Below are 27,559 nucleotides of genomic sequence, written 5' to 3' on the forward strand. Positions count from 1 at the left end.
AATGGTGAATGGCCACTGCAGAAATCTGAACAGCACATATACACACCTGACTGTGGAATACATTACATTTGTTAAGTTTGTATGACGGAACAGGCTAACCAAGAGATTGCTCTCAGTCTCTAACATTCATGTAGGTTCCAGAACGCCTAGATGCAACTGTGACCCGCTGGAACCAATGGAGGTTTGCTATCTCTGACAATGGAATAATTCTTTACCTTCTAGTGCAGGCTTGCAAATAAGGCTGTAAAAGCTACCATCCCATATTTGTTTCACATCTCAGCTGCCTAAATGAAAAACCAGGCCAGTTTTCTTCCACTTTACAAAAGCTTCCTTGCCAAGAGAGTTCTGCTTGCATCAGATTTCCAGTTTAGTGGGTATGTATGGATGTTGTCTAAAGAAGGCTAATCACACAAGTCACAGGAATTGACAGAGAAGAGTTAAGAACCAAAGGGTCTTATAGCTCATCCTCTTCCTTCAGTGTGGCTTTTGAAAGCCTTGCACTGAATGTGTATGCTTCCTCCACTGCAGTCACCCGTGTTTTCAACAGGCTCTGGCCATTTATGATGGTGCTGGACTCCTGACAATTTCATTACTGTGACATCTAGTTAAATACATACTGCTTTTGAAAAGGGGTTTGGGAATAGCCCTGTCATTAAGCATGCTGATACAGCCAGCAAAATGAAGGGCATTGTTGAGGTAGCATGGTTATAAAGGTTCCCCACCCTGCACTGGTAGTGGGGTGGGGGTGCTGTCTGAGTTTTCTGCTTCTGGTGCCAAAATGCTTCAAGCCCCAGGGGTTACTGTGGCAGGTGAAAAGTGGCCCTTGTACAACCTGCCCACCCCTGCCTAGAGTCAAAGGAAACATTCCATCAAAAGCAATTGTACAACCTTCATGTAACCGGTGGGAGTGGGCTGTGACTTGTGAAAGCTCAGACCCAAATAAATTTGTTAGTCTTCAAGGAACCCCAAGACTTTTGTTATTTAGGCTACAGCTGACTAACATGGCTACCCCTCTGCACCTTCACAACATGTAAAACAAAGTATTGTACCAAACAAATGGGGATTTTAAAACAGTTTTGTGAACCTTTTATAAAGAAGAAGGCTGAAGTTTGAAGCCAATGTGTTCTTCATATAAAAATATTACTAAAAATCACTTAACTGTACAGTTTTTACCATAAAAATGACAAGAGGTTCCATTATTATAAAAATAGAGATTACAAAATAGATTCTGGTTTGAAATGTGCCCAAGTACTTTTATACTCTTTATGTAAAATTGTCTTCATTATGAGAACATACTGAGCACAATCCAGCAAAGCACTTCTTATTCCCCAATCATTTCGTTTAAGGTGCTCACCTTCCACAGAAATAACTAGGCCTAAGTGGCTGAATTGTGCCCCTTATTATTTTAAAACTGATACTGATTATAGCTCACAGAAGAAGTTCTGCTATAATAACCCCCTTTGTTACTAATTTAAAACCTATACTCTCGGCTTTTTCAGGGGAGGATCTTGCAGGCTAAACTTTGGTATGTCAGAAGAAGAAGCAAATGGAATCCTCTTAGCTGATACTTTCTTTCCAATTGTCTCAATCTGAGGGAGAGAAAAAAACCACAGGACAAAGGTTAACCACATGTAACATGCAATTCCTCTGCCCACTTTCTAAAATGGAACAATCCGTATTGCATAATTCTACGGTGTAGCTTGGTCCTCACATATTATAAACCGTGCCAACCACAGGACCTCCTTGCTCTGGTTATTAGCTTCCAGGGCTTTTTTGTAGCAGAAACTCCTTTGCATATTAGGCTACACCTCCCTGATGTAGCCAATCCTCCAAGAGCTTACAGTAGGCCCTGTAAGTTCTTGGAGGATTGGTTACATCGGGGGGGTGGGGGGGGAGGAGTTCTTACTAACAAAAAAAGCTCTGTTAGCTTCTCTGTAGAGGGAGGAGGGAAAGAAGGAATAAGGACTGCTGCTAATCTCAGTGTGTAATAGCTAAGTAGGCTTCTATTCCTCTGAGCATAGCATTGGAAGGTACCAAAAGGGCATCTAATTCCAATGCCTCCCCAAAATCATGACCATTCACCTACCACCCAGAAAGAGTGACTGACCTAATCGAAAAGATGGCACACAAAGCATGCATATACACATCACAGAAAAGGGCCTGCAGAGTAAACAATTCGAAGTACCTCTAACAACCGTGCTAAAGCACTCCAACTTGCAAGTGGCAGCCAAAAAAGAAGTCATTAGCTTATATGACCTGACAGCAAATTCCTGCTTAATTGAATATGGTGATAAGCAACATCCTTCATGTGAGCAAACACCTTAACATTTTCCCAATAGCAGCTCTCAAGAGCTTTTCAAACTGCTTTTTATATTAATGAGAGTTCAAGGGTCAGTCATAGTGACTGGGGTTCTGGACAAGGCCTCAAAATCACCCGATGTGGCAGCCAGGACAGAAGTCACAGTAGTGCCTTCCCACTGTTCCACAGTTCATTGCTAAAATGCAAATACAACCAGCTGTAGGGCAAGTGGTGGGGGGACATCTCACTGCCTTATAAATGACTGGTGGGGCTGCTGCCTGAGTGATGCCCGTCACTGTCTGCTGCTGCAGCTGAAAAAAGGCTGGCAATGGCAGTAGCAACGAGGGCAGTTTGGCACTCAGTCCCCACCAACAAAACCCCCAATGCTGGGCTCAGCAGCTCCCCTGGTTGCCAATGACTAAGACCATCTCTGGAGAGTTCAATACGTGGGTTTGGGCCACTTACATGAGTGAGCCACAAGACTGGGTTAAGAACGAGGCTATGTTCTGGCTCTACGTTTTAGGTATGCAGGGCTTTTTTTCTAGCAGGAGCTCCTCTGCATATTAGGCCATGCCCCCTGATGTAGCCAATCCTCCAAGAGCTTAGAGGGCTCTTAGTACAGAGCCTACTGTAAGCTCCAGGATGACTGGCTACATCAGGGGAGTGTAGCCTAATATGCAGAGGAGTTCCTGCTAGAAAAAAAGCCCTGGATCAGGTACTGATAGTGTGCTCCAGAACTGCCTAATATGCTGCTGAAGATTCACATTCTCAGGACTGACCCAGTGCAGCAGGCACCCCTTAGGGTTATGAGGCCCCCGAAAGCTGTCCAGTCAACCAATGTGCTTGGACTGGCTCTGGCCACAATCTACAAACCAATCTTTCACTCACTAAAGCTAATAAAAACAGTTGAAATGCCTTGGCTAATGGAATTTTGCATGGTATAATGTATCAGAAAAGTATCCGCGTTCCCAGAAATGTATCAACAGAGAATGGAGGGGATATGACATAGCTCCCTAACCAGTTGCTCTCTGAAGCCATGCAAAAGCTCCCCCTGTGTCTCTGTTAGTGGGCAACAGAAAAATTACCTGGAAGCCAATGCGTTGTAGTTCATTATGAAGTTCATCAAGGACTCTCCTGCCATCAAAGATGAAAGCCGGCTTCAACATTTTTTTGTGAATGCGCTCATAGTCCAGCTCCTGTAAATAATGCCAGAGACTTGTTTTCAATGACATGAGTTCTCTTTCATTTTTTTGGAATGTTACCATTTTTGCATCCTGTTTACCTTAAACATGTCCCACTCTGTGCAGATGACGAGGGCATGAGCTCCGTCACATGCTTCGTAGGGGTCTTTGCTAATGGTGACTAGTCGAGACACTGCAGGGAAGAAACAAACAAAAGATGCATTCAAGCAGGGCTTTTTCTGAGCAGGAACGCAGTTCCAGCTAGCTTGGTGCCAGAGGGTGAAGCCTAATATGCAAATCATTTCCTGCTGGGCTTTTTCTACCCAAAAAGCCCTGCATTCAAGCATTAACTTCGCAGTATCTTGCTGCAATAAACCACTAAGCAAACTAGTCACACTTGTGAAACAAAGTTTGCGTTCACTGGCACCTTTAAGAGCAAGGAAGTTTCATTGTGGGTCTTTGCCGGCCTTAAAGGTGCCACTGGACTCAAACGTTGTCCGGCTGCTTCTGACCAACACGGCTGCCCACAAGAATCTAATCATACATGGGCAATCTCAGAGCTGGAGGAGCATCTAAAAAAAGCAAGATTTACTCACCTTGATCGTCCTCAGATACACCTGGGTGGGAAAGATCCAGAATTATCTGTTCTTTCAGCACTTTGGGGTCATAGATATGTAGTTTTGCACCTTCATCCAATAAATACTTGCTGATGTAGATGCTAGATGATTCCCTAAGGGAGGGGGAAAAAACCTTTTATGGAGAAGCTTTCATTAGATAATTATTTGGTTCATATTGGGGGGGCAGTGTTCCCTCTAAGCTGAGTTAGCATGAGCTACCTCACAAATTTTTAGCCTCCAGCTCACACATTTTTGTCTTAGCTCAGGAAGGGTGACCCCAGAGCACACTTAGTTATGCAGCAGCTCACAACTTTAATGCCAGTAATTCACAAAGTAGAATTTTTGCGCACCAAACTCTGCAGCTTAGAGGGAACATGGTTTTTTTTTGGGGGGGGGGGGGGAGTGCATTATGAAAACCAGAAGTTCAGCAGGGCTCACGAGGTGCAGGTAGACAAGAAGATTGCAGCTGATGTAAGGAAGAAGACATTACTGATCTCAGACTGAGCTTCTGAAGTCTTTCCAATAAGCCTACCAATCTCAAAGTTACACCCACAGCAAACTTACCCATAGCGCCTACCCTTTAAAGACTTTCATCACCTTTAATCATGAGGGCTAGAGACATGCATCTGAAAGCTATAATCCTCCTAAGGTCAATGATGCATTGGTTTTCTGCACAGGAAATCACATAATTTCCAGTATTATTAGACTGATACAGAGAACCAGTGTCCCTGCTTATTACAATCTAACTTTGCAAGTGGACTAGCAGAGAATATAAAATGAAAATAAATGTGTTAACTGATGCAGCAGCCTTTCTACTTGGGCTCTTAACACTTTTAAAACAATGCAATCTGCACTGCAGAAACCATTCTTGCCTTTTTATCTTGGGGGTTAATACTGTTCCGTAAACTCAAACCGTAAAACAGCTGAGTCATGGGAGCTGGCACATTACACTAACCACAAGGCCATAAGAGGAGAGGAAAGGGCACGCAGGTGAAAGGTAAGCAGAACAAAGGTTATCCTCCTCTTCTGCTGCTTCATATAAAAAGGCTTAATTGAACAGTCCAGCTAACTGATAAAGCCAGATCCCCAATACAGGGAAAGGGCTCTTTGCGTATTATGAACTCTCACACTCTGTTCAGGTTGCTGCATCACAGTCTAGTTCTTGCAGACAGCAGGGAGTTCAGGAAGCAAATGATGCAAAAGAAGGTTCTCCAATTTGATCCATGGAACGTCAAGTGAAAATCAAAGGGGAGATTAATGTAATCTTCCTTTGGGAACTTCCCCTTGCTTTTCCATCACAGCTCTTATCCATATGCTATTAGCTCCTATCAGGCGTCGGATTCAGCAGGAGATCACAAGAGTGCAGCTCCTGAATCTTTCTGAAGGTTCCCCCCTCCTCCTTCCCACCTTGCCCACTGAATATTAGGTGCAGCTGCATAACAATCCCTGGATGAGCTGCACCACCTATTTTTCTACAAAACAACCCCTGGCTCCTATCCATATGAAGAAGACTGCAGATTTATACCCCGCCCTTCTCTCTGAATCAGAGACTCAGAGCGGCTTACAATCTCCTATATCTTCTTCCCCTACAACAGACACTCTGTGAGGTGGGTTGGGCTGAGAGGGCTCTCACAGCAGCTGCCCTTTCAAGGACAATTCCTATGGCTAACCCAAGGCCATTCCAGCAGGTGCAAGTGGAGGAGTGGGGAGTCAAACCCGGTTCTCCCAGATGAGAGTCTGCACACTTAACCACTACACCAAACTGGCTCCCATATGCTATTAACTCTGACCCAGCCAGGGCTGGCCCTAGACTCTCTGGCACCCTAGGCAAGGCTAACTTCTGGCATCCCCACCCCACAGTGATAATATCACCGAGTCACATGAGGGAGCCCAATTCGGCATCTCCGGAAGGCCAGTGCCCTAGGAAGTCGCCTAGATTGCCTAGTGGCAGGGCCAGCTCTGGACCTAGCCACTTCTTAATGGCAGAAGAACTCCCATTCCACAAGGGCTCCCCCACTCATTTCAACAAAGGAAGCCGTTCTTCTATGTGCTGTGTAAGCACAAGCCTTCTTTCATCAGAGCTGCTGGGCTCCTTTCCAGAAATCTGTGAACACATTACAGTGCAGAATGGCTTCTGGTTAAAAGTACACCAGCTGCCATACACGGTGACGAGCCACTGTAGTGTAGCGGTGGTTAGAACAGAATATGGGAGACCCATGTTAGAATTTACACTCAGCCATAGAAGCTCACTGGGTGACCTTGGGCCAGTCACGTGCTGTGGTCTATTTCACAGCATTTTTGTGAGGATAAAATGGATGGGAAGAGTGTGATGTAAATTACTTCGGCTCCCCATCTGGGAGAAAGTCAGGATATAAAGGAATATGTAAATACTTAAGGGGGAAAGCAACGTCCGTATCTAATACAGTAAGAAAATGAAGTGAGCTCATTTCAAAACAAGCTGGCACGGGAATCTTTGAACGGAAATATTAAATAAAAACTGGGGGGGGGGGGAGAGGAACCCATTCATCAAGTACATTTTTATCCCTCCGCAAACTCAAGGCAGTATAATTTTTGTAATTTATTCTGGACATAGAATTTGCGTTTCCTCGGTGATATTTGTTTTAGTTATTTATAGTCTGCCTTTCTCACAGGGACTTAAGGCGGATTATGCATAGTGAGTTAGTACAGTCAACAAAATGGGGCATTAGAAGTCTGGATCCACCAGAAATAACTGAAGCACAGCATAAGTATTCACAAGACACAGTAAATGATAAAGATAGTACATAAATAGGATCCTACTTACAGTTAAGATATACAATACAGTATAGACCACAGTCTCTAATCATTTATCCAAGCAAGTCTGCAAGTTGTACTGTGCAACCCTATTACCTGTGCAGAAAAGCCCTCTTGAATAGTAGACTAGAGAGAGCAGTGAAACTCAGTAACCTGGGCAATACATGTGGCTCTTTGATATGCCTGCCACCCGTGACTCTTCTGAGCAGCATTCTACAGTGTGGCATCTGTCCCATATCTCATGAAGGTGGGCAAAGCTTTGCCCGGTGAAGAGAGAAAAGAAGAGATTGGATTTATACCCCGCCCTTCACTACCTGAAGGGGTCTCAGAGCGGCTTACAATCTCCCTTCCCATCCCCACAACAGACACCCTGTGAGGTAAGTGGGGCTGAGAGAGCTCTCCCAGAACTGCTGTTGAGCAGAGCAGCCTTGAGAGAACTTGTGGCTGACCTAAGGTCACATCAACAGGTGTATGTGGAGGAGTGGGGAATCAAACCCGGTTCTCCCAGATAAAAAGTCTGAGTACTTAACTGCTACACCAAACTGGCTCTCTGTGATTCCCACTTTAAAAGGCTGCCTCTTTGAGATGCAAGGCCTCAGACTAGAGATGGAAGTAAATGTGGCTCTTTTGGTTGGTGGCAGTTGTGAACGTGGCACTCCATAACTGGCAGAGTGAATAACACTGGGTTAGAACATCAGCAATGCACGGAATCCTTACAACTGCAGGCTGAGCTTGCTTTGTATTTATTACCTTGTGTCTCCAGTGTCTTTTTTGAATGCAAATCCCAAAATAGCAATCTTCTTGTCGGTGACAGTGTTAAATAAGCTGTCAATGATCCGGGAAGCAAATCTTCTCCTCTGATAATCATTCATGTCAATCACCTGCAATTACATCGAGCCCAAGGATGTTCAGTACTAATACAACATTAATTTACATAACCGACTTTCAACTACCGAAGTCAATGAGTTTAAGTGTTAGTCTGTTTAGGATTTGTAATGAAAATGTATTAATGGAGGGCAGGTTTCCATAACCCAAGTTCTTACCTGTTGCCAGTAACGAGCTACTTCTGGCAAATTCAAAGCCTCACAAAGATAAACCAAATTCAGAACATCTTTCTGAAAGCAGCTACCACCAAATCCTGGGAGTAAACGAATAAAAACAATTACTCTGACACGTAATTGATATGGGAAAGGTTTCTATCTTTGTTTCTACACACTTTTACTCAGAAGTGAACCCCAAATAAACTTTCAAGAAAGCATGTACAGAATCAGAGCCAGGGCTTTCTTTGTAGCAGGAACTCCTTTGCATATTAGGCCACACACCTCTGATGTAGCCAATCCTCCAAGAGCTTTCAGGGCTCTTCTTACAGGGCCTACTGTAAGCTCTTGTTGGTTTGGCTACATCAGGGGTGTGTGGCTTAATATTCAAAGGAGTTCCTGCTACAAAAAAAGCCCCGAGATTCAGAGCCTTATAAACACCCGATAGGCCTTGTTGGTAGCTTGCAGTTATTAGCCAAATGAACTCTCCTCTTCAGATTAACCAACTTCAAGAGCCAACCAAATAAGCAAAACCGCCTAGTCAAGTCTGACTTCTGAGAATGTTTTATGCGCCACTGAAACAAGTGACCATTGTGTTGCTGGAGCTTGGATTCTAAAGCATAATCACTCTGCTGTCTCTTAGGAGACAAGACCCAACTCTCATCAATGAAGCTGTTCTCAGTTCATTACAACACTGAGTTGGATAGCTTTGAGTACTTTTAAAACAGAGAAATAACTGGTTTTTAACAAGCAAACAGAAAAAGATTAAATCAGGCAGTCTAATTAAAATTATACAATTTGTTTTGCTGCAGGAGTTGAAATCATGTACTGTACTTTAAATATCTTATTACATTTCACTAAGAATGTAACAGATGGGCCAATGATCCATCTAGTTTAGCATCCAGTGGCCATTCTGATGCCACAGGGAAGCCCAGAGACAAGAAATTTCTCCAGCCTGCTTTTAAATCCCTCTAAGCCAGCAGCCATCATGAGACAGTGAGTTCTGCAAATTCACTATGTGAAGAAGTCCTTCCTGATGTCTGCCTTGAGTCTACCACCACTCACTTTTCTATAAAACCACTCCACGTTCTAGTATTATGGGAGAAGGAGTAAAAAATTGTATTCACTTTCTCCACTCCATGCATAAATTCCTAAACCAAAGTTTGCACTAATAGACAACAACAGAACTTCATAGCACTCTTTCTTGTGGCATCAGGCTAAAGAGAGAGGAGCCATCACCACTAAGTTCCTGAGAGAGATCAGGATCAGATATATACACAAGCTAATTCAGCTATAGGTCAGTGACTCTCTGACTGACTTAAATTCGAATCTCGACTCTGCCATGGAAACTTCTTGGGTGACCACATGCCAGGGGTTGTCAACAGGGTGTCTGTGGCACCTGCTAACACCTTTTCAGATGTCCATCAAGTGTTCTTAGGAAGTGGGTGAGGTCAGGTAAGCCTTTTGCCCATTAATGCTTCTGATTGGTTGTGCAGAGTTTTAAAAATGCTGCTTTGCAGCAGCTGCTGTCACAGCACAAGGATCTATACTATGCTACCAAAGTTAAGCTGCAGCAATCATTTTATGGCTGGCTCTGCCTCCTCCAGCGGCCATTTTGCGGCAGCCATTTTGTTGCTGTGCCCACCATGCCGTGTCAGAATTCCAAAAGTGCCCAAATGCTCAAATCTCGTCAGATCTCTGAAGCTAAGTAGCGTTGACTCTGGCGAATACTTGGATGGGAGACCTCCTTGGAATGCCAGCAGTTGGGAGGGCAGGGGCAGGCTTTATTCAGCCACTCCCTGAATATCCTCCAGGTCCCCAGTAGGGGCCAGTCACCAGAGGTCGCCATGACTTCCGGGTACACACACATACTCACACAGATGCAAATAACATTTTAAAAAGTCGGTGATCCTTGTCTCAGCCCAATTATACACTCGTAGCCTAACCTATCTTCATGTAGATATTGAAGAAGATACTGGATTTATATCCTGCCCTGTACTCTGAATCTCAGAGTGGTCACAATCTCCTTTACCTTCCCCCCCACCCACGCACAACAGACACCCTGTGAGGTAGGTGGGACTGAGAGCACTCTTACAGCAGCTGCCCTTTCAAGGACAACTCCTACGAGAGCTATGACTGACTCAAGGCCATTCCAGCAGGTGCAAGTGGAAGAGTGGGAAATCAAATCCAATTCTCCTAGATAAGAGTCCGCACACTTAACTACTACATCAAACTGGCACAGTCCCAGCCCTTCCAACCAGGAAGCAGTGCAGCTTCACTGGGGCTCCAGAATTATCCATCCACTAGTTGTGGCACAGCTCATATTTATGGGATTTTTATCCCGCCCTTCCCTGCATGCAGGGCTCAGGGTGGCTCACAACAATTGAAAACACAGATAAAACAATAAGCAAAACGCTCTGCAGTTATGCAATAAAATAACCACACCAAGATGGCCCATAAACATAGGAGCATAAGCTCCTGTGGGTCTGTAAAATGCCCAAGATGAAACAATGGGCAGTGGGCAACTAAGATTATGGTATTAACCTTCAAAGCTCTGAGTGGTCTGGGACCTACATATCTACAGGACTGCCTCTCCTGCTATGTCCCTTGGAAAGCTCTACACCAGGGGTAGCCAAACTTGCTTAACGGAAGAGCCAAACAGAATAAATGTCAGATGTTTGAGAGCCGTAAGAAATGAACGGCAGATGTTTGAGAGCCGCAAGAGATGAACATCAGATGTTTGAGAGCTAAAATGAAGGAAGGAAAGGTGGAAAGAAAGCAAATGGATGGGGGGGAAGAAGAGGTGGAAAGAAAGTAACTTTAACTATAAATGCCTTCTTCAAGCCAGCTGATGGAGCTGTGGGGGCTTTGAGTGTCACACAATATGTGTGAAAAAGCCACATGTGGCTCCCGAGCCACATTGGAACAACATCTACTGGTGGTCCCTGGCCCTAAGGATACTGAACATACCAGGGCAGGGGAGTGAAGCAGAGGAGGCCAGACTAACAAGATACCCATTGCCTCAACCAAAGGCCTGGCAGAACATCTATGTTTTACAGGCCCTGCAGAACTGAAGCAGATCTTGCAGAGCCCTGATCTCACCCAGAAAAGTAGGTGGGTGCCAGAGCAGAAAAGGTTCTGATCGAGGCTACACGGATGTCCTTAGAGCTGGGAACCACCAGCAGCTGTTGTTCCAATGAGCACAGAGCTCTTTGAGGGACACAGTGGGAGAGGCACTCTTGTACATATGTAGGTCCCAGACCTCTCAGGATTTTGAAGGTTAATACCATAACCTTGAACTGGATTTGGTACTCCACCAGGAGCCAATGCAGCTGGCAGAACACTGGTTGGATAAGTGCTCTAAAAGGTGGATTGGCTTGCTGGTTAATCCACAGTCCCTTCCACAGTACACCTGAACCACAGAAGTGAATGGACAGTGGCCTTGCTCATATGAGGCTTCGGTGTTGTGCTGTACTGTTGTTGTTGTGTTGTTGTTGTTGATTGGCCTAGAGCCGCAATAAACTGACTGACTGACATATGAGGCTGCACTTGTGCCTGTGACCAAGAGTTGGAAAACATGCAAAGTGAACTGAAAACTGATAGGAAAAATATGGGTATGTTGCGGCAATCACAATGGAAAAGTCAGAAATGAAAACCCCTTTTTAGAGTTCTCTGGAGCTTGTTTATAAATCCCTGTAGTCTAAACAGTGAATGAATTCAAGGCAGCAGCTCTCCATAGCAACCAAAAAGAGATAATTTGTATGACTTACCAACACTGGCTTTCAGGAACTTATTTCCAATTCTTTGGTCCATCCCAATGGCCCTTGCTACCTCTTCTACATCAGCACCTGTTGCTTCACAGAGAGCACTTATGGAATTGATGCTGCTGATTCTCTGAGCAAGGAAAGCATTAGCTGCCTGGAGATGAAGAATACAGATAAAGAGAACAAGGATGTCACCTTCTGCTGGAACCAAGCTTCTGTGTGCACACACACTATGTATCTGAGGAAGTGTGCAAAAGCTTATAATCCCTGTTGTAAGCCACCCTGAGCCCACTTGCGGAATAGGGCGGGATATAAATCTAAAAATTAAATTAAATACTCAGAATTAAACTTTGTTGGTCATAAAGGTGCCACTGGACTCCAACTTCGGTCTATACTTTCAGTGTGATACTAAGGCTTATTACACTGGCATGAAATTTTTTACAAAAGAATGGCTCTCTCTCATATTACAACCATGTCCCCATAAATTATTGTTTCTCCTCCCAAAACAAATCAAATTACTTCTGATGCATACAAGGGACTTAATCAGCAACATCAAATGGAAAGTAGACAACAGTAACCCGCCCCCCTTCTAAGTATCAGGGATCAGTGAATTCCTAGTCTATGGGCTCTGATATCCATAATCTTTCTGTCTTAGCTGCTATCATGTCATGGAAGGGCTGGGCAGCTTTAGACTAGTTATATAAGCATTAAAGGGTATTCAGGAGTCCAAGGAATTGGAATTCCAAGCCACATCCAGGGGTAGAATTCTAGCAGGAGCTGCTTTGCATATTAGGCCACACACCCCTGATGTAGCCAATCCTCCAAGAGCTTACAGGAGGCCCTGTAAGAAAAGCCCTGAAAGCTCTTGGAGGATTGGCTACATCAGGGGTGTGTGGCCTAATATGCAAAGCAGCTCCTGCTAGAATTCCACCCCTGGCCGCATCCATTAAAGCAAACTGGGTAAGCATTGCCTAAACACCATGGATTTGTAACTGAAAAATCACAGAAGTCATTTGAAAACCTCTTGGTGGGAACAGTCTACATGAGGACATCTGCTTCCTGGAATTAAGTGATATTTTGTAATAGGGAGGCTTCGGGAGAATGTAGACCTACTTACTACCAAGACAATATTTTATACTTCATTTGCTATACTGAAGAAAGCCATTTTAAAGAAGCACCAACCAGTTTGGAAAGTTCAGATGACCAGGTATTGGTTGTAAGGATTTTCTCTTTGGGCACCCATTGCTCATAGATAGCACACAGAGCTCGAACTGCTTTCTGGCCCTCAGGAGTCTCATCTCCCCCAATCAGCACTCGGTCTGGATTCTTCAGGTCTTTAATTGCTGTGCCCTCTGCTAGGAATTCTGGGTTAGACAGGACCTGCACACAAAGACCAGAAGGTCAACTGGAAGAGTGTACAAGAGAGCAACCGGAAGAGCGTACAAGAGATCAGAGTCCATTCTATCTAAAACAGGCAAGTGCTTGTTACTTTACCTGCAAATTCAAGTCGGGTTTGGTGTTGGCATCAAATATACGTCGGATGCTCTCTGCAGCGCGGACAGGGACGGTGCTTTTCTCAGTCACAATTTTATAGCCATTCGAGTTCTGCACAATCCGCCTTGCACAGGCCTCAATGTATTTCAGGTCTGCTGCCCGGCCTTTTCCCATGCCGTAGGTCTTTGTTGGGGTGTTCACCTAATGACAAGTGAAGTCAACGGGAAACCATAAGGGCAGAAAAACCTACAGATATCTCCTTCCTTAGCTGTCATGGCAAAATGTAAAATTAAAAGTTTGGATAACCATTTCAGGAGAAAAGCCAATTTTCTGTGAAGGCCTAGGATTAAACCTGTGTTGCAGGATGTCAGGACTCATGTTTGAAGTCCAAGTGCTAAAGGAGAGCTTGAGAGATAATGGACAGGAATGCAGTTTGTGTATCTTCTAGGACAGGGGTGTCAAACATGCAGCCCCGGGGGCTGAATATGGCCCCCAGAAGGCTCCTATCAGGTTCCTGAGCAACTGGCAGTCATCTGCTTCCTTCTCTCTCTCTCTCTCGCTTCCTTCTGCATCACAGCTTGCTTTGCCAGGCTTGCTCAATCGCACAGGAGCTACACAGGAGCCTCTATTTTATCCATTGGCTGAGGCTCCTCCCTTAGAGAGGAAGGGGGGGGAGTGATATCTTGCTTCAAAGGAAGCCCTGGTTCTTTCCTTCCTCCTCCAGGGGACCAGGAGGGGGAGGAGCCTCAGCAAATAGAAGAAAGAGTGGCTTGGCTCAGTATCTCTGCTGTGCAATTGAGAGAGCCTAGATTGCACGGAAGAAATACAAAGAAAGCACCTTTAAGACCCACAAGTGCTAATGTTTTAAGTTTTAAAAAAATCTTTGTCTGTGTCCTTTATAAAGTTTATCTGGCATTACATTTTATGACACACATGGCCCGGCCCAGCAAGGTCTCATTCATGTCAAATCTGGCCCTCAAACAAATGAGATTGACACTCCTGTTCTAGGACGTGTTGCCTAAAGAAGCACACTAACCATCAGACCAATAAATAGTCCTCTGCTGCTCCATGTCTGTGTCACCTCCTACTCTTGCCTCTTTTGCAGGCCTCCTCAGCCTTGGCAAAACTCAGGCCCTGCACTGTGGTTGTGCACACATGCAGATAGCGTGGTTCCTGCTTCTGAAGTATCGCCAGGACAACACGTACCCGTCTGCAGGACTGTCAACCCCTTCCAAGGCAATATGCACAGTCACAGCTGTGCCGATTTATTTAAATGTAGTCTGTTGCTCAACACTGAATTTAAAAAATTGTACCGTATTTAGGTAGCAAAAAACCCAAACATCTGTACAAAAAAAATAGATCAGCCTGGTTTAACACTTGCTGAACTGGGCCTTGATGGATTCTTGGCTCCCATTTATGTGAAAGGAAAGATCCAGCTGAAGAAAAACTGTCTTAGGAATTCCTTCAACACAGAGAGATTTCTGTTTCACTGTTCAGTCCAACTGCCTAGTGGCAGGGTAGATAAACAGAAAACAGACCTACCAATTGCTTCTTGTGGCTTCTAAAAAAATTCCTTGATTCATGCAGGATTTTGTGAAAAGAACCATTCACTACATGGCTGCAGCTTGACAGATGCGCAGATGTTTAATCGTAAAGGAAAGTTTCTACACTATGTGTTTTCTTCTCCCTCAAGTCTTTGCCTAGCGGAAACAAGACTAGTCCAATTTGCAATGATCTCTTCCCTTCAATCTATCAAGTAATGAATGAGAGACAACTTTGATAGCTCAGCTTTTTTTCTTTCCTCTTCTCATTACCCCAATCCTGCTCCTACAACAATGCTAAGATAGATCTGATCCACTCTTCACTTCCAAAATACTGATGCACAAAAAGCAACTCAAGTTTAAATTGCCTTCCCCAGTCATCTACACTTTCCCCCCAGCAAGCTGGGTACTCATTTTACCAACCTCGGAAGGATGGAAGGGTGAGTCAACCTGGAGCCGGCTACCTGAACCAGCTTCTGCAGGGATCAAACTCAGGTCATGCAGTACTGCAGCTTTACCACACTGCGCCACGGGGCTCTTAAGTACATGTGAACCACACACAAAATGGCAGAACCTTTTTGTTTATTCTTGAAATCCCCCCCTTTAATCATCCCCACCCTCCCGTGCGTTGAACTCACTGTGACAGAAGCTCATGGCTAGTGTGTGTTGGGACAGCCCCTATTTCCCTGACCTCTTCCACTGCTAGGTATGCTCAGTACAGCTGTAATTATTCCAGGGCAAAAGCCATTACTTACAGAAATAAACACGAGATCAGCTTCTCGGATGGCATCATCAATATTGGTGGAAAAAAAGAGGTTTTTCCCTCTACAGGACTCAACGACTTCTTTTAACCCTGGCTGGAGAATTATGAAGAAGTTTTCTGAGTATTAAAAAGCTTTATACAAGTATATTTAAGCAAACAGCAAAAAACCAAACAAACCCAGATTCCTCCACACGTATGAGATCATGGTAATGTTGCTCAATTGCTTGGCCCAGACCTAACACTAAACCATGGTACGATACACTGTCAATCAGGCTTTGGAATCCTTCCCTCCTATGCTGTTGCCCAGTTACTTCCTCTTCAGTCTAGAACCCTAATTACATTTGAATCAGCAAACTATGAGAGAAGAAGAAGAAGATATTGGATTTATATCCCGCCCTCCACTTCAAAGAGTCTCAGAGCGGCTCACAATCTCCTTTACCTTCCTCCCCCACAACAGAGAGAGAGAGAATTTATTTGTGGCATTTCTCATATAAATCACTGATCCTGTTTCAAAGAAATGCCAGAGTCCACACCCAGTTTATGAAGGTTAACATTCCTGCCGGCATTTCAGCTAGGACTCAGGTATAATGAGAAGACCAGTTACTGAAGAAACATGAGATTGGCTTGTAGGTCTCAGCCATGAAACAAATTAAAACATGAATCTGCCCTAAACAGAACCAGACTCTTTCTCCATCAAGGTCAGCATCGCCTACTCAGACTGGCAGTGGCTTTCCTATGTCTCAGGTTGAGTTTTTTCCCATCACCTACTGCCTGGTCCTTTTAACTGGAGATGCCGGGGATTGAACCTGGGACCTCACTGAGCCATAGCCACAAATGGTCAGATGACTGTATAAATTAGGTGACATGATGACCAGAAAATCAAGTATTTAGAGTTGATGTGGAAGATTATTAGAAATATTCACATTTTTTAAAAAAACAACCAAATTAGCAGATGCTTAGGGAAATGGTCACAGGGGAAGACATATTTAATCAGGCCCGAAGCTAGAGGTTTTCCAGGGGGTTCCAAGCCCCTCCAATCAAACCTCTGTTCTACCTTTATGGCCTCTCCAATCAGCTGACTGGAGGGGGCATTTTTATTTATTTACTAATGAAAGTGTTGGTTTTAACCGTAATTTTAGGTCCAAGGCATTCTGTAGGTCTTACTACTTACTGTGTGAACATTCGATCCTGCCCATAGCTTCTCGGTTTGCAAATTTTTAACAAGTATTAATGTTACTGTTCCGTAAAAGCCTGCCTTGCTGTGTCAGACCTGGGAAGCAGGTTAAAAGAAATGTTGTTCTGAAGCAATGGAGCCAAGTTACACACTTAAGCATAATAATTAGGGCCCCCACAAAAAAAATGTGCCCCACTAAATGAAAATCCTGGCTTTGGGCCCCACCAAATAAAAAATTCTGGCTACAGGCCTGTATTTAATCCCTTTCCTCCTACATCTTTCCCCCAGCTGAAACTCTCCCACTTGAAGATGCACGAGGCGGGAGGAGAATACAGCTGCTGTGTCTGTGCTCCTCCATCTACAGAAATTTTGGAGGGCATTTAAATGGAGAAAAAGGCACAAAAAGAAAGGTTTCTAGCTGACTGTTTTTCTTCCTTCTCATTCTCTCTCTCTCACTCATGAATCTGCAATGTGTGTGAATGACTTTAACACTATATATGTGTTTGCAATACCTCTGACCCCTGGAGCCATCTTGAAACTCTTTGGAGAAAAAGTAGCATCCAAATGCAAGTGACAAATACCATTTCTAAGTGATGCACTTTTGCAGAAGAGTGCAACAACAGGCTGTACCAGAGAAAAACTGCACTGTAAGAGGCAAGGAGAGTAAAGGTAGGAAAGTATATTTCTAAACACAGATGTACCTCATAAATTGGAAGTGTGTCAGAATTCCACGCTCTGATTCTGGCTTCGTTGACATCAACAACTGTGACCGTAACTTTGGGGCACATGTGTGCAATGACACTACATGTCGGCCCACCAACGTACCCAGCACCAATGCAGCAGATTCTCTTAATTTCAAACATGACTGGTCTGGTGAGAACAAACAAAATGGAACAGGATCAATTTGTAGGATTTAAAACTGTAAAACCAGTCAGATTCTTAAGACACTCACAAAACTGGAACATTTCCTGGTAGTTACATATCCACATTCAAATATTTGTGCTCTTTCATTTTAAAGACATGCTTAATCTTTTTGAGGAAACGCTTCAAAGGTCTACCAATGCCAGCTTAGGTGACTGCAGTCATAAATTTGTAATAAAATATCTGTAACAATTATTAAAAGACAGATGTTTTTTTCTAGCATGACCAAGTGACAGAACTCTGAAAAAACAAAGGTTATTTATACCTCATTTTTCTCTCCAATGGGAACCCAAAGCAGCTAATATCATTCCCCTCCCCCATTTTATCCTCACAACAACCCTGTTGAGGTACATTATGGCGAGTGTGTGACTGGCCCAAGGTCACCCGGCAAGCTTCCATGGCAGAGTGGGGGTTTGATCCAGGGTCTCCCAGATCATCGTCTTGCGCACTAGCCACTGCCCCACCCTGGCTTCACTGCTGTACAAAATCATGGATATTTGCAAGGGTCCCAGTCCCTGCAACACCATCATTACTTCCCCTCTTTTAGGTAAATGAAGCATTGCCAAAGAGTAGTGGCCAACTGTTGTGCACAGTAATCTTTTTAGCTGTCAGGCTCAGAGCAAGCGTGCATAGACCAACAGCCATAGGACTACAACATTTCTTTAGCCAGTTACATTATGCAGCACTTCATTCGTTGCCCCCATGGCTCTCTGTCAATACTCTGGCCTTCACCTTGGAAAAAGTAGGCCAGTGTCTGTTTACCTTAAAGTTGCAAAGCTAAGATTAAATTTACACTGAAGCAAGCACACAGTTGTGCAAACGCTCCCTTTGGATGAAATGTAGATCACATCCAGAGTTCCCCCTAAGCTGAGTTAGTGTGAGCTAGCTCAAAGATTTTTAGCCTCCAGCTCACACATTTTTGTCTCCGCTCAGGAAAAATGGCCCTAGAGCAAACTAATTTATGCAGTAGCTCACAGCTTTAATGCCAGCAGCTCACAAAGCAGAATTTTTGCTCACAAGACTCCACGACTTAAAGGGAACACTGATCACATCTGGTATCTTTTAAGGTGGGGAGGAAAGGAGATAGTTGCAGCTTGTTATTTTATTTTAGTTTTAATTAAAAATTTGTTTAACCACTATTGTAAACCGCCTTGAACCAAAAGGAAAGGCAGGGTTCAAATGTTCTAATAAATACAATATTAATTATTTAGCAATCTAGAAAAAAAAGGGTTTGCATCCATAAGTAAGGAAAAAAAACTAGTGCAACTATTCTAATTAAAGTATAACACACTAATCAGAATCCCCTCCAGTCTTCCTCCACTATTTTTGTTGTATAGTTTTAATTTCAAAATAATCATACATGCTTTTATACATTCAGATAATACTAGCCTTTCGAGAAAAATATATTTGGTTGTGAAAAGCTATTCCTGCCTAATCCAGCTTGCCTGATCCAGCTATACACAAACAGGATCAAGCTTCCTTGCGCACGTCCTAAAAGGGTAAGAAATGATGTGTACAATGTACAATTCCCTTCCTCAATCCATAGCACTTTGACAAAAGAGGAAATCCCAGCAATAGCCATCTGGGAAGAGACAGCAGTGGGTTGCATTCCATAGCTGGTTGGCAGTATGCTATCACTTTCTTTAATAAAAAACAAACAAACAAGGGCTATGAATGATCAGCCTTCGCCATTCCTACGCATGTTCAGGTGGATCACAGCCTTCATGTGCATGAACACAACAATTTTTTCGCCACTGTCTCATTCACTTAAAACATTATGGTAATTGCCATCAGAAAGCTTTCAAGTGACCAAGAACCTGTTTCTAAGCAATCATTTAACTGCGTTTGTGCAAATTTTCAGAGAACATAATATCATTTTATTGCACAAAGTTACTGGCTTACTTTATTAAGATGGGTCTAAATTAACATGAAGAGCCCTGTGGTGCAGAGTGGTAAAGCTGCAGTATTTCTTTAGCCTCCTTCCTTGGGGGTTTTTAAACAAAGGCTAGATGGCCATCTGACAGCAATGAAGACGGTGTGAATTTAGTGGGAGGTATTTGTGAGTTTCCTACATTGTGCAGGGGGGTTGACTACATGATCCTGGAGGTCCCCCCCAACTCTATGATTCTACTGCAAGTACCAGCAGTTTCCAACTCTGGGATGACATCGCATCACAACGTTTTCACAGCAGACTTTATTATGGGGTGGTTTGCCATTGCCTTCCCCAGTCATCTACACTTTCACCCCAGCAAGCTGGGTACTCATTTTACTGACCTTGGAAGGATGGAAGGCTGAGTCAACCTTGAGCCAGCTACCTGAACCCAGCTTCCGCCAGGATCAAACTCAGGTCATGAGCAGAGCTCGGACAACAGTACTGCAGCTTTGCCACTCTGTGCCACGGGACTCTTAGCATCATTATATAGCATCATATTTGAGAAAACATTTAGGAAATATTACTATATCATGGGATGAAGATACACAACATATATAAAATTGCAGCACATGGTAACTTGGGAGGCTTAAAAATAATTATTTCACATCATTTGTTTCTCAGCTAGCAGTCAAGTTTTATATCCTTCATTTCAAGAGCCTTCCTGACCTGAATACAGGAATTTCCAGCTAGGCTTAAGTGAAGAACTCATATTTACAGCAACTCAAAGGTTTGTAAATAAGCCACAAAATGTTCTTAAGATTACAATCTGATCTGTTCAAGAGGGTCACTGTTTGACCTCATTGTTGAAAGCATTGCATGGGCAGACTTATCAAGAAAGCACGTCAGCAACTCCATGCAATCTTTACATGGGCATCTGAAGGAATAGTCACCCACTCAGCTTTTCCTTCTGAAACACTACTGGACTGAGAAATGAAGAACCCAAACTGGTTCCCAGGTACTTGATTATTTCAGGAAGAGCCCAGTCAGGGGTTGTTTTGTAGAAAAATAGGTGGTGGAACTCATCCAGGATTATGCAGCTGCAAATACTATTCAATGGACAAGGAGGAGGAACTCTCAGAAGGAGGAGGAGGAACTCTCAGAAAGGTTCAGGAGCTGTGCTCCTGTGAGCTCCCACTGAATCTGAGGCCTGAGCCCAGTACATACTCCAATATGGTACGCTACTCAAACAGTCCGAATGACAAGCATATTTCCATTTTCTTATAGTACAGTCCTAAGCAGAGTTACAGTCTTTTAAATCCACTGCAGTCAGAGCTTTTTTTGTAGCAGGAGCTCCTTTGCATATTAAGCCACAACCCCTGATGTAGCCAATCCTCCAAGAGCTTACAGGACTGTTCTTACAGGGCCTACTGTAAGCTCTAGGAGGATTGGCTACATCAGGGGGGCATAGCCTAATATGCAAAGGAGTTCCTGCTACAAAAAAAGCCCTGACAGTGGTCAATGGGCTGAGAAGGGTTCAATTCTGCTTAGACTTGCAGACCACTATAAATAACTCGTTTTGTGGCTGACTTGATCAGCTTTCTCCTCAGAGTTTCTAAATTTTTAAAAACACAGCATTGCTGGGCAGAATTCAGAAGTCAGGTTGGATTCATTTTCTGAAGGGCTGAGGTCAGGGCTTCCAATGCTGAGAGCTGCACAAATCAGACCGCCATCTTTATGACCTATTGCAGCCAAGGCCAGGGGCAACTTTTCAGTATGTTTAATCATAAAAAAATATTTTATTGTAATGCATAATTCTATTTGGGTCTTCAACTCGCATTCCAAAGTATATTAAAATTGCATTACAGGCTTTCTTGCGGGGAGAGAACATGTCTGTTTAATCATTGTCAGCACATGCAGTTTCTTTTCAACTGCAATCGTCACAGTGCCAGGAAAAAAGTCGATTGGTTAACATGTTACATTTAATCACTTATTAGACTACAAGAACAGCCTCACTAAATCAGACCAAAGGTTCTCCGTGTTCAGCATTCTCTTCCGCAATTCACAGGCAGATGCCTCTGGGGAAAACTCATGGACTGGTGAAGGGAGAGACTGTTGCTTCCTGTCCCAGCATCTAGTAACTGAAGATACAAAGGCCTTTGCACATGAAGTTTCCATAAAAAGGTAGTCCCCTGTGCAAGCGCCAGTCGTTTTCAGCTCCGGGATGACATTGCTTTCACAACGTTTTCACAGCAGACTTTTTACGGGGTGGTTTGCCAATGCCTTCCCCAATCACCTACACTTCCCCCCCAGCAAGCTGGGTGCTCATTTTACCGACCTCGGAATGATGGAGGTTGAGTCAACTTGGAGCCGGCTACCTGAACCAGCTTCCCCTGGGATCAAACTCAGGTCGTGAGCAGGGGGCTCTGACCGCAGTACTGCAGCTTTACCACTCTACGCCATACCCCAGTCACTATCAATGCAAACCAAAGAATGCTTTCCTGGGAGCAAGCCCCATGAGTGAACTTAGAGGGTGGTATCTGTGAAGTCCCTGCACTGTGTAAGGGGTTGGACTTGATGACCCTGGTGGTCCCTTCGAACTCTATGGGTCTATTATTTCTAAGTAGACCTGCTTAATTAACATTGTGTGGCTAGCAGACACTGAAAGGTCTAACTTCCATTAATTTATTTCTTTTACAAATAATTTATGTTACTGGTTATCACAATAACTTCAAGCATAAATTTTTATGTACTAATATAACATATTCCCATTTGTCTACCCTGTGCCTACCAATAGTGTTTTTGCAACATCTCTCCCACTAAAATATGAGACTGTTCCACTGATGGGACATCTGCATGTCTATTCATTGCCCCTTGCAAAGGCCTGTCTGGGACTAAGTGATTGGTCCAGGATCACCTAGTCAACCCTCTAACCACTACACAGCACTGGATCTCTAGAAGTGAAGGCTTAACACTAATCTGGCCATTAGATTTACTTAGCAACCTTCAACATTCCTATTCCTCAGGTCCCCATTTGGGAAAGGGAAATTCTTCTACACGATGATATTAAGAAGTTCATAGAAAAGTTAATGTTCTATTACAGCAAATTTTTAGCCTATCAATAATATTACAGGAACCACTAACACTAGGGGACAGCCAATGCAGTGTCAGTGGGCAGAGTTCAAATTCTCACCCAGCCATGGTTCATTGGATGACCTTGGGACAATAACTCTCTCAGCCCAACCCAACCTGGGATTGTTAAGATAAAATGAGAAACAAATTCCCACCATGAGCTCCTTACAGGTACGGAATGCAGATGTAACATAAGAACTCGTTAATATTGCAACCTATTGCGACATAACTCGTTAATATTGCAACCTTTGTGTGGTATTTCACTGAAAGTTAACTAGCATGATATTTTATTTATTTCAGAATACTCTAAATCTTGTCCTTTTTAAAAATCCTACCTTTTCCTCCAAAGAGCTCAGAAATGTCTATAATCGCACAGATGAAACAATGCTTGTCAGTACAATCCATTCACAAAAATTACACTGCCAGTGATTAGGGACTGAGTTTTCCTAGGACACATCTCAGGGCTACACAGATGGTTTGTAGCCTCTCTCTCCCTGCAACAGCACTTAACCACTAAGGTTTGAAACTGTGGGGCAGCCTCCTGCCCCTTCCTCAAGCTCTGACCCATACCAGCCTTGCAAGGCTATCACAGTAAACTCTTTCCTCCTGGACAGACCATTACCAATGAAATTTTCACTCATTTTGACCCTCAATACAAATCTATATATCTAATCCTGAACAGTCCCCCCTGCCTGAGGATACTTTAATCCCTGGATCTGGACCACAGTGACATGAAACATTTTTTTTTTTTTTTGCAAACTTGAGGTACTCAAGAAAAGTGCAAGAAGTTTAGAAAAATACACCGGGGGGTTTACATTCCCCCAAATAAAAAACCCAAGTTGTCTGAACATGTACAGATAATGCACTTACTAGTTGAGCTGGCAATGGAGGTGGCTGCTGCAGATGGGAACTCCAAACCAGCCACAATGGCATAGGGTGCCAGGACCAGCTATGGGCCCAGTTGCTGCTGCAACAGATGCTGGCAGAGGTTCCAGGCTTGGCCACACCAGTGGAACACTTTGGGGGCTACTCTCTGTCTAGCTGCCATGATGGAGCACTCTGGGAACCATTCCAAGCCCGGCTGCATGGTAGAGGACTCCAGGAGAGAATCTGGGGCCAGCTGCAGTGGTGGAGGATGCTAGGAGCCACTCTGGGCTCAGAGTGGCTTTCAGATACTAATACTGTAGATGGTTGGTGGGGCCTGGAGTTGCAATGGGGGAAAAGAGATGGGATATTAATACTGTAGGTGGTTGGTGGGGCCTAGAGTTGCAGTGGGGGGAAAGAGATGGGATACTAACACTGTAGGTGGTTGGTGGGGCCTAGAGTTGCAATGGGGGAGAAGAGATGGGATACTAATACTGTAGATTGTTGGTGGGGCCTGGAGTTGCAATGGGGGGGAAAAGATTAGATTCTCTTCCCCCCCTCTGCAAATTTTGCGGGCCTCCCGCATAATAATATATTATTTAAAACAGAAATATCTCCTGGATTCTGCAAAGCAAGAAGGATTTTTCTTCTTCACAGAATACGGGAGTGGAATCATTTGGGCAAGTTCGCCTTTTGGAACTCAGACCAGAATGAGGAACCGAGAGAACTGCATGAGGAAAATCTTGGGGGAGATGGTGAAGGAAAGGATGAATGAACCTGACATGTACTATTCTCTGAAGAAGGGATGGCTTGAAGCATCCACAGAGATCCTCAAAAGAGGAGGTTCTGAAGCATCGATGAGTAATGTGCAGAAGTGGCTTGAAGCACCTATGAAAGGACTAAGACAAGCTCCTCAAACAGCTGAACAGAATTTCAGAAGCTTTCAGAAAAGATGTGACAGAATGGCTTCAGGCCTCATTTTGGGCAGGAGCTCACAAGAGCAGAGCTCTGGAACATCTGAATTTTATTGTGCTCTTTCTTTCTCCTCACCCCCCCAAATAATTGCTTCTGGGCTCCACTGTTCAAACCCTGTGAGAATTTTGCTGAACTCTAGGATTTGACAAACTTTCTAATATTTCCCCCCACAAAAAATAGAAAAATAACCAAAACACATAAAGCAGACAGATGGAAATCTTTGTCATGCCACTGTGACCACATAGGAGAAAGTAATTTATAAAGTATGAGGGGAGTAAAGTTTTATTATGACAATTATAATTCAGGCAGCATTTTAAGGTAGATGCTGAGTGGATATAATATAGTACACCTACTGGTGATGTCAGGGATGTGGGGCATATGCAAATTAGTGATGCAAGTGAGTTGTGCTAATGAGTTCCGGCAACCCTTTATCTATGAAATGACCCCTGCTATCAAATGATTGAGCCATCTGAGCATCTGCCTCTAAGAAAGGAAGCCAGGAGACATTTTGTCCTTCATAAATTTCTGGACTGAAATTATGTCTTCATTGATGTTATGAAATAAAATTATAATCCCATGCCAGAGAAAATTTATGAAACAGGGAATACCGGCTGTCCCGTTGCACGAATATTTTTTCATGGGATTTGATGACATTGGAACATGACTGCATACATTGACTCTACTGGAATCTACATGGTTACTATGAACTGAGTATTTTATTACTGGACTGAGTTTCAATAGGTGTATATTGAGGGTTGCAGTATTTGCCTGTCTTTCTTATAATAAATGCATGTTTATTATTATAGTAATTTGGGATAGGAACGCTTTGGGTTTATGTTATTAATCAAATAATTGAGACAGTCTAAAATAATATAAAATATAACTCTTAAATGGGTATGATGTCTTCAGAACAAGCCTAATATTTAAAGCAGAATCTGAGCAAGAGGAAGTCATCAATCACCTCTGAACTTCACCCAAAAATTGTAAAGCAAAGAGGGGCCAAAGGCCAAGGAGGATCAAACACAAAGATCATCCTCAGAGAATTCCTCAAGACTTGCTGTGAGACACAGAAGAAAGAACTGATTCAGATGGTAACTGCCATGGTCTCCAACACCTTCGGGGTCAGAGAAATTGCCAAGATCTTTCTATACATGAATATTTCAATTGTGCTGATACTGCTTGTGTTCACACACTACAAACATTAACGCAGTTTGTTCTGTGGAACCCCCCTCCCCCTTGCTTAACTGTTGAATTCTTACTGGCCCAAATTAGCACAGGATATGATAAGACTGTTATAAATTAGCACAGGACATTAGAGACAGATGTGACTTGCCAGAGAGTGGATGCAAGTAACAAAAGGTGCAAAGCACAGTTAGAAACAAGAAAAACTGTGCACTGTAAACATTAAATTTTTCCAAAACCTTAAAAAAAAAGCGAGAGCTCAGAATGGTGCACATGGCTTTCCTTTCCTCATTTCATCCTCTACAAAGGTTTTTCAGAAGTTTCAAAAGACATATTGTGCCTATTCTTGGGTTAATTTGTATGCATTGCAATCTGGAGGAAGCAAAATTATTCTCAAGTAGTTCTAACCTTGAGTATCCTTCATTTTTATCTGTCAGTCTACAACCATTGGAAGAGGTAGTTTCAGAACTGCAGTCTGAAGAACTCTGAAGTTTAATTTGTGTACTTTTTTTTCTGTGAAAGGCAAAAAACCCCTCCCCCTTTTTACAGGAAGCGGCATTGCAAAAGAAGTCATTCACAAGCCCTGACAAAGGCAGTCCTTCCTTACTAGAGGGTTGCGAAGAGGATCTCCTTATGCTTTTGATTAAAGACACAGCTGTTAGCCAAAAAAAAAAAAATCTCACCGAGAACCTTAACATAGCCGGAAATCAAAGAGATTTCACATGCATACCTATACCCTTAGCCTCCAGATCCTTGTCGAATGAACGGATCCCTTTCTATCAGATCTTTGTCCCGTAAGCAAGGGGAAGGAGAGAAAAAAAGAGTCAGACGAGAAGGACTGCCAGCGTGCAAAGCGAAGAAACGAAACAGACCTTTGAGAAAGGAAAGGAGATCGAAATGCAAAGAAGTCACCCAGCCATCCCGCCCCCATCAGCAGCACAGAGAGAGAATACATACACGGCGACGAGGATTTCCAGTGCCTTGAGGCCAGAAGGCGAAAAGAGGCGATGCCGCAGCTGGAGAGAGGCGGAGCTGATGTGCCCAGACCAGGGGAAGGCGAGTGGGTAGCCGAGGTGCCCTGCACCGCCTCTATTTAAAGAGCGGCTTCCCCATTCATCAGAGGAGCCTGGCCCAGGCGGTGCTTTTCGCGTTTGGTGGGAGGGCCAGGTCCACTGAAGGGGGAGGGAAAGAGGAGGAAAGCAGGCAAGGAAATTCCAGAGGCGCAGCTGCGCTAGCCTCTAGTTGCAGCCAAAAAAAGCAGAAGCCGCTTTTATTTTTCTGCATGCAAGGAAGGGCTGTCTTGCTGCAAACGAGGCCAGAGATCCAGAAGGAACACGGGGTGGTGGTGGGGTGGACGATGACCGGACAAAGAGAGAAAAAAGGCGAAGAGCAAGGGGAAAGCCTGGCTGTAGGGAGGAAGCCAAGAATCTTTCCCGGGTCTTGTCTCTCCAGAAGAAAGAATGAGATTAGGGAAATGGAAACGGGGGGCCAGAGGGATGAGGGCTCGGAGGAGGCAGGAGAGCTGGCACCATTGCTCCTTCTAAACTGAGTTAGTGTGAGCTAGCTCACAGATTTTTAGCCTCCAGCTCACACCTTTTTGTCTTAGCTCAGGAAAAATGGCCCCAGAGCACCATAATGGATGCAGTGGCTCACCACTTTAATGCCAGTAGCTCACAAAGTAGAATTTTTGCTCACAAGACTCCGCAGTTTAGAGGGAACATTGGCTGACACCAGTGCTCCTTCTAAGCTGGGTTAGTGTGAGCTAGCTCAGTTTTTTAGCCTCTGGCTCACCTATTTTAGCTGAGGAAAAATCACTCTAGACTAGAGGAAATTTATGCAGTAGCTCACAATACCAAAAGCTCACAAAGTAGAATTTTTGCTCACAAGATTCCCCCAGATTAGAGGGAGAGGGGCCGCCAGGCAGTTCATGAGCAGTGTTCCCTCTGAGTTAG

At 43.8% G+C, this 27,559-nt stretch overlaps 2 protein-coding genes across 2 annotated transcripts in view; one reads left to right on the top strand and one right to left on the bottom strand.

Annotated features, from left to right (window-relative positions):
• The window catches only part of WDR19 (WD repeat domain 19), a 370,238-nt gene that overhangs the window by 191,955 nt on the left and 150,724 nt on the right, over positions 1 to 27,559 (top strand). The gene's annotated exons all lie outside the window — the stretch shown is intronic.
• Positions 1,060 to 26,719, bottom strand: UGDH (UDP-glucose 6-dehydrogenase). The gene is made up of 12 exons (XM_060246262.1): positions 26,565 to 26,719; positions 17,365 to 17,533; positions 15,482 to 15,583; positions 13,186 to 13,386; positions 12,874 to 13,071; positions 11,698 to 11,845; positions 7,934 to 8,028; positions 7,641 to 7,771; positions 4,077 to 4,210; positions 3,582 to 3,673; positions 3,385 to 3,495; positions 1,060 to 1,589 (listed from the first exon to the last, which is right to left on the bottom strand). The coding sequence occupies exons 2-12, from the start codon at positions 17,524 to 17,526 to the stop codon at positions 1,479 to 1,481; spliced, it is 1,485 nt and encodes a 494-aa protein (XP_060102245.1). The 5' UTR covers positions 17,527 to 17,533; positions 26,565 to 26,719; the 3' UTR covers positions 1,060 to 1,478.

This window comes from Heteronotia binoei, chromosome 9 (genome assembly GCF_032191835.1).
Source record: "Heteronotia binoei isolate CCM8104 ecotype False Entrance Well chromosome 9, APGP_CSIRO_Hbin_v1, whole genome shotgun sequence".
NCBI classification, from domain to species: Eukaryota; Metazoa; Chordata; class Lepidosauria; order Squamata; family Gekkonidae; genus Heteronotia; species Heteronotia binoei.